We start from the raw sequence: 7,367 nt of genomic DNA on the forward strand, positions 1-7,367 counted from the left end.
GATCATTTGAGGTTTTTTTTTTTTTACTTTGGTAGAGTCTCTATGGATGGATCAAATCTGGTCATTACTAATGTAAATAGAGGTGATGAAGGGAATTACACATGTGTCATCCAAAATGACCTGGAACAGAAGTCTGCATCAGCACACCTAATGGTGATGGGTAGGACCCAGAGGAAGAAAAATCTATTTTAGCAGATGAGTTGCCTGTTTGTCTTAAAACTGTTTTTATGTTTTGATTTTTGTTTGTTTGTTGTAGACCGACCAAGTCCTCCGACTGACTTGGAACTGTCAGATCCATATGAGCGCAGTGTGCGACTCAGTTGGGTTCCTGGAGACAGCAACCACAGCCCCATTAATGGTAAAATCATTAAACTAAATAAACTCACAGGAATACATGTTTTGGTTTTGAAATGTTTTGTATGTGTGTTCTTCATGATAATATTAAGCACTATTTTTTTTATTTCTGACAGAGTATTTAGTGCAATATGATGATGATGACTGGATACCAGGGAAGTGGAAAAACCTATCAACATACCCAGGAAGTCTCAACTCTGTCATGCTGCATCTGTCACCTTTCACCTACTATGAGTTCAGGGTTATTGCTAACAATGAAATTGGATCGAGTCGTCCCAGTCGGCCATCTAAGCGCTTCCAGACCAGCGGCGCACGTGGGTGTCCTGCTGAGTGACACTGTGTGATATTTGCAATTATTAGCTTATAAACACAAGACATATGATTGATTGTTTTTATATACAATTTAAGGACATAGAGAGAAGTTCACACTGACATTTTTAAAGTCATAAATGATATTTTTCTCATGCAGTAGCATAATCTAACATGTAAATAATAGAAAATTTATTTTTTATGTTTATTAAATGGGGAACAATCCCAGATTAAGAAATCACTTTTGACAAAATAATGCAATATGTAATCTCTGGAGTTTGCTTAGCAGGACTGGAACTTTTATTCTATCAGTTTTCTTTGTGACTCAGATCCAAACAAAGTAGCCTGTGTAAGTGAAATTCCCATGAAACCATTTGTATGCAACTTCCATCAGTTCATTTAGTTTTCTATTGTTAATACAGTTATAATAATAAGAAGAAAAATAGAATTTTGTTTCAAATTTTCTTAACCTCAACTATAATGTTCTCCCTCTTTCGTCTAATTCAGTAAGTAAAGAGGAATCATGCATACAAGTGTAAAACTTAGTTATTATTTAGAAGGGTTTAATACTGAGAAAGTAGTAGCAGGCAAAGAGGAGTCATATCATTAGTATACTGAATAAACTAGTTTTAATTACGACCCATTAGGTTTTTCCGTTTGTCCTCGGTAAGTTTGTGGAAATCAATGTGCCACGTAATCATATTCCTAGTGGAGAAATCTGTGTTACACTTTGAGTAAGCTGCTCCTCAGGATTGAAGCAGTTTAGAGTGCAATGTAGAAGGACGCCCGAGGCTGTGAGTCGACCTCCTGTGTCTTAGGACTCGTTTAAGGTTAACAGTTAATGAGCAGACTTTCCAGAGAGTTGCTATTCTGAACAACCTCCTGATCAAAAAGAAAAAAATGAGTTAGATTTATAACTTTTGATAAAATCATGTCTGCTTGTCTCTTTCAGCTCGGAAAAATCCAAGCTTAGAACATGTGGTTTTAAATCAATAATTTTGTTTGCTTGTACAGCTCCCGATGTCATTCCAAAGAATCTGAAAGGGGTGGGTACATGGAGAAATAACATGGAAATCAGCTGGGAGGTAACTAGGACTGACATAAATCTGTATTTTCCTATGGGAGTTTACCACATAAATCTTCCTTAACACAAAACACCACAATATAAATCATTGACAATTCTTTTGTTTGCAGCCTCTGACATGGCGAGAGTGGAATGGACCACACTTGAAGTATCTGGTTTGGTGGAGAAGAAGAGATTCCAGAGAGGAGTGGAAAAATGCAACTACAAAGTGGCTGAAGTATTACATATATGACGCAGACACATTCACCCCCTACGAGATCAAAGTCCAGGCAGTCAATGACTTTGGGCTTGGACCTGAGTCGCCCGTGGTCACTGGTTACTCTGGTGAAGACCGTAAGTACTGTTTGTACTTACGGTACAGTTTGTCTATTTGCTGCTTTATCATTTAAACCTCAGTGAAACGTTCGAAAACATGCACTCCATAAATAATTAACAAATCACCAAAATAGTTTGTGGTAAATTTCCAAAATATCCCCACTGTCTCTCCCACTTTATGAAGACAAACATGACACATGCAATCAACATTCTCTCAGAAGACAATACCTCTTTTTGTCTTCATATTTTTTTTCTCACCTAAAAAACTACTCTGAAAGACTTCCTCTTATCAACAGTAAAGATAAGCTGGCATTACATTTCTATTTTTCTCCCAGGTCCGATAGCGGCCCCCCTGAACTTGAGAGTGTCTGACATCGAGAGCACTCAGGTTACATTACATTGGGACCCAGTGACACGTGAATCTATTATGGGAGAACTCAAGGAATACAAGGTGGGTCTGTTATGACTGTTACAAAAGATAAAACATAATTATAGCTATGGAATCCTTGCTGTACATTGAAATAGGTCATTGCGATATTAATATAAAAAAGGTTGCCACACCGTTAATTTATGCTTCACAATATGAAAATACATGGAATATATGAAATTTTAGGAAATTAGGATTGTGTGAGGCAGACTGAAAAGTGTTTCTTCTGAATTTTAAGGTCTACTACTGGAGAGACAGCAGCCAGCTGAGGTGGCACAGGGTCAACAGAGGCATGAGGTCGAAAGTGTTTCCAAACAGCGATCCAGAACCTTCAGGCGTTGTCACTGACCTCATTCCTTATAGCAATTACAAGATGTACATAGTAGTGACAAACAGCCGGTATGAAGGACCGCCAAGTAATCACATCCACTTCTCCACACCGGAAGGAGGTATAAAAAAAAATAATAATAATAATGAAATAAACCATCTGCAAGTAATCTGCTGCTATTTTTTACAGACTTTCCATCAAACTGTTGCTTACAATCCTGGGCTTGTTTTACAGTACCATCTGCTCCAAAATCCTTCAGGATCCAACAGCGACATCTGGACAGCATTTATGTTGACTGGGACCTACCAGAAGAGCCTAATGGTGTTATCACTGGTTACAGCCTGAAATACCAGACAGGTATGCCAAAAGACTCTAACAAACGATGCCAAGCGCACTTAGAAATACGTAAAAATCAATTACTCAGTAATTCCAGAAAAGCTGGTTATGGATCACTTCCCCTTATAACCATTGCAGTTTCTGCACATAGAAATCCAAATACTACTGATAGTTACACTTTTGTAACTACTCAGTGGGAGAGTGAGATACTTAAATATTTAATGTTCCAGTATCAACATCAAGAGTTGTCCAGGTTTTGTAAAGCATCCTACCTCTCCACAGTGAATGCAAGCAGAGGAGAAGAGCTGAAAGTGGAGGAGTTCCCACCAAATGTGACAAGCTTCTCTATTCGGCGATACGACCGCTACACTCGCTACAGATTCTCTGTGGCTGCACACACTCGGGTCGGGCTGGGAGAATGGCATACGGAGGAGTCTCCCCACTACACCACAGAGAGTAATTTACTATTGCTCTAGGTTTTTGACACAACAGCTTTGGAGTGCTGGGAAATGCTGACTTTCTTCATGTGTGATTGTTTGTCCCAGTATATGCTCAGGACCAGGTGGACATTTCCACTCAGGGGTGGTTTATTGGCATCATGTGTGCTGTGGCTCTCATCGTCCTCATCCTCCTCATAGTGTGTTTCATCAAGAGGAGCCGAGGAGGAAAATATCCAGGTACAAATGAGGGAAAATCCTGTGAAATATTCCAGTATGCAGAGGTGCATACTGGAAAAACATACTCTAAACCAGCATAATGTGCTGCATCACAGTATTTACATAAATCTATATTCAATTAATCAGCAAAATTATTGTAGATATTTTACAGAACAATTGCTGTTTGCTTCTGTTTTCCTAGCCAACTGTTTAAATTAAACTTTTTCTATGAATTAGTGCGCAACAAAAAAGACATTTCATTGGAACTGGTGGATGATAAAGATCAGGAGGGAACATTTGATTACAGGTAAACATTCAAAACTAACAGATAAACAGCTGTATTATTGTTTTTAGTTGGTAATGAGGAATAATGTCACACTGTAACACACATCTATCAGTTCAGATTATATTCTGGTAACATTGTTTGCATGGATTTGCTCTGTATCTGTGTATTTTCCTTTTGCAAATTGAAAATGCTCTGTGACATTGTTGTATCAATAATGTCCATCCTAACTGAACATGTTCAAGGATGAGTTTTAAATATATAAATGAAAACAGTTTTGTTTTTGTTTTTTTGTAGATTGGCACATTGCAACCAATTATTGTTGAGTTCCTAAATTAATCAAATCTAAATTCTTTGGAAAAATCAAATCTTTGACATGACACTATCTGAATAACAAAATAGAAAGTTAGTTTGGCTCATTTCGTCCTGAATCAACTTGATATCATTTAATGCAGAGGCCTGCATGAGTGACATTTGTGAAGTTAATATTATACAGTGTTGTTCAACAACAGGCTTGGTCTGGTTATTTATAACTAAAGGCAATTATTAACAAAGTTAGCAATTTTAATCAAAACTCCCAAGTTGAGGCATCACCCGTTTATCAGGAAATAAAAGCTAAAATTCCTTTCAGTCTCAGTCATTGTTTATTGAATACCTGCTTAATGAGGTGTGGGGTGGTTGGCCAATAGACAAAGGAATAAGTTCAGCACTAATTTTCTGAAACAGCAAGCCATGGACACATACAGAGAATAAAACAGCCAAATTCTCCCAAAAATATAAGAATTTATTAACAAAATATGTCAGTCTTTCACTTGAAATACTTCAATCAACAAACTCTAACTAATCCAGTAATACCCAACTAAACTGCCAAGTAAAAACTAATTATTATTCAGTTTTTTATGAGTGCTGGTGGTCTGTTATGACTAATTACGTCACAAAAGAAAAAGCTATGTTGTGTAAGCACTGCAGCCACCTTTAGCATTAACAGGATTTAGCTTTACCATGTGCAGAAAAGATAACAGGGACAATTTAGTATGTTTCAAGGACATTGAGGGCCTGTCTTATGCAGTTTAGTGAGGAGGGAAGAAAAGGGAAAATACTGTCAATGTCAATGTCAAATTTATTTATGTAGCACTTTTAAAAACCGGTTTAAAACCAAAGTGCTGTACAAAAATGATAACACAATAGAATAAGTTGATGGAAAAAGAAAGAGAAAAATAAAAATAAGGGTAATAATAAGTGAATAAAATAAAAATAAAATATTGAGGCAGAAAAGTTACAGTATCAGGCCTCAGTTAAATGCCAACAAATAAAAAAAAGTTTTAAGAAGGGATTTAAAATGGTCTTTACTAGTAATGCAAGCTCACCTTTCTGGGCTACTGGTGGTCCATTTATTGGAGTAAAGTTTTATTAACTCCAATAAATGGAGCCTCAGCCTGTTTTAGGCCTGACACACTTTCACGGTCAACAATGCAAAAACACATGGAAATACACAATGAAATGAATATTTGAATGATTTTATACTGAACTAATGTTCTCTGCCCAGACACAACCTCCAACGTGAACCATTCCTAAGAACAAGAAGATTGTTAATCATGCTTTAGCACATCTGAGCACAGATACAGTTCAAATCAAATATCTGACCTTATTTTCTGTAACCCTTTGATTAAATAGTTTTTTTTTTTTTGTTTACTTTTCTTTCTCTATCTAAAACTTTCCCTTCCAATACCTCAACCCTCTGTTTTTTCCACTCAACCACTCAAGGTCCCTTGAAAGGTATGAAAAGACTAAATGTTGACTTATTGACACTATTGACATTATTTACAGTAACTTTATGAACAAAAACAATTACATTTTCACTTTCTGAATTTCAATGTTTTAATTTTACAGTTTAATTAAATGTTTTCATATTTTAGGATAGCACGTGTCTCAACTTTGCCCTATCCTCGGCGGTATGATACATTACCTTTTACTGCTTTTTAGTCAACAATAGTTCATATTTCTGAGATCCAATTTGTGGTGACACCCTTATTCTTTTTGCCAGAGAGGAGGAAAGAGGGCTCCAGAGAGCTCAGCCATCTGTGGCGGCGATACTGAAGAGATCAGACAGTGATGACAGCCTGGTTGAATATGGAGAAGGAGGAGAAATCCAGTTCAATGAGGACGGATCGTTCATCGGCCAGTATACAGGAACAAGGAGAGATGTCAGGGACTTGGACTTTGGTGGAAATCTAGAGCTCCACTCTCCGATGAATACCATCTACTCTCTGGCATGAGACTAAAACCTCAAGGACCAATTCTTGCTACGGCTGTTTTCCCTGGAACTTCACTGTGTTTGTACCTTCTTGGAAGCATACAGAGGAAGTGAGGATTTGAGTCCTTTTGACGAGGAAACAGCTGGAAATAGAGCTGCTATTAAACCTTTATTATTTTACAAGCCTCAACTTTCATTTATATGGAGGAGGGAAACATGCAGAGGTTGGGATCCTCTTGACATATGTGTGTTTTTAGACATTATCTGTTAAAACAGAAGATTTTCCTTTCATGTTGTGTGTATATATAGAACATATCTTTACAAAAACTGAAGTAGTGTGAGAGATTGAGAAGGAGCTTTTTATTTTGTCTGTGAAAACTTTTGCAAGGACCAACTTACCCTCTCTAACTGCATCTTTTTCTGTTTGTTAACTCCAACTGTAAGGTTTGTGTTAATTATGAGTGGAACACATTCTGAAGGTTTTTTCCTCAACTTTGGTTCAAATTTTATAATGGTCAGCTTTTTAGATTTATAAATTTAAACAAAAAAGCTGACCTTATGCTTTCCTCGTTGAGGAAAACAATTTAAACAGAACAATTTAAAATAGCTTCTGAAGTGCTCTTCTAATTTGATGCATTCTCTGCCGTAACAGTGTTTCTTTGACGTTTAACATCAGCTGTGTATGAAGCAAAAAATGAATAAAAAAGTGTTTATAAATATGTGGGCTTATTTTACTCTGAATACTAAATTTCTGAATCCATATATTTATTATGTGCATTCTTTGTGGCTGTAGTTGATTAAAAAATATAAATGTGCTTTATTAGACAGTCAGTAGGTAATATTGTCTTTCACTGTGGAAAAGTATAATCTAAATCATTCATAAGGAGAGACTCCGCTATGTATAGTAGGAATATTTGGTCAAATTAGTGGAAACAAAGGGTCTATGAATGAACTTCATAGTGTGTTTAATCTTGGTAGCTGATGGACTCGTGTAAATCAGATAAATAAGATTAGACAGACA

General features: G+C 36.6%; 1 protein-coding gene across 6 annotated transcripts in view; it reads left to right on the forward strand.

Moving 5' to 3' along the window:
* The window catches only part of nfascb (neurofascin homolog (chicken) b), a 19,064-nt gene extending 11,999 nt beyond the window's left edge, over positions 1 to 7,065 (forward strand). For 4 of the 6 annotated variants that reach the window (XM_028019686.1, XM_028019695.1, XM_028019677.1 and 1 more), the window contains 14 exons: positions 36 to 160; positions 257 to 358; positions 471 to 668; positions 1,678 to 1,748; positions 1,858 to 2,080; positions 2,398 to 2,513; positions 2,728 to 2,938; positions 3,052 to 3,174; positions 3,436 to 3,609; positions 3,699 to 3,830; positions 4,047 to 4,116; positions 5,857 to 5,868; positions 6,009 to 6,044; positions 6,137 to 7,065. In XM_028019686.1, coding sequence (XP_027875487.1) covers positions 36 to 160; positions 257 to 358; positions 471 to 668; positions 1,678 to 1,748; positions 1,858 to 2,080; positions 2,398 to 2,513; positions 2,728 to 2,938; positions 3,052 to 3,174; positions 3,436 to 3,609; positions 3,699 to 3,830; positions 4,047 to 4,116; positions 5,857 to 5,868; positions 6,009 to 6,044; positions 6,137 to 6,368 — 1,825 coding nt within the window. In that variant the 3' untranslated portion in view covers positions 6,369 to 7,065. Of the gene's footprint in view, positions 1 to 35; positions 161 to 256; positions 359 to 470; positions 669 to 1,677; positions 1,749 to 1,857; positions 2,081 to 2,397; positions 2,514 to 2,727; positions 2,939 to 3,051; positions 3,175 to 3,435; positions 3,610 to 3,698; positions 3,831 to 4,046; positions 4,117 to 5,856; positions 5,869 to 6,008; positions 6,045 to 6,136 lie in introns of those variants that run through there. The other 2 variants (XM_028019704.1, XM_028019712.1) reach the window with 2 other exon arrangements.
* Positions 7,066 to 7,367: the final 302 nt, after the last annotated feature.

Source organism: Xiphophorus couchianus, chromosome 1 (assembly GCF_001444195.1).
Source record: "Xiphophorus couchianus chromosome 1, X_couchianus-1.0, whole genome shotgun sequence".
NCBI lineage: Eukaryota > Metazoa > Chordata > Actinopteri > Cyprinodontiformes > Poeciliidae > Xiphophorus > Xiphophorus couchianus.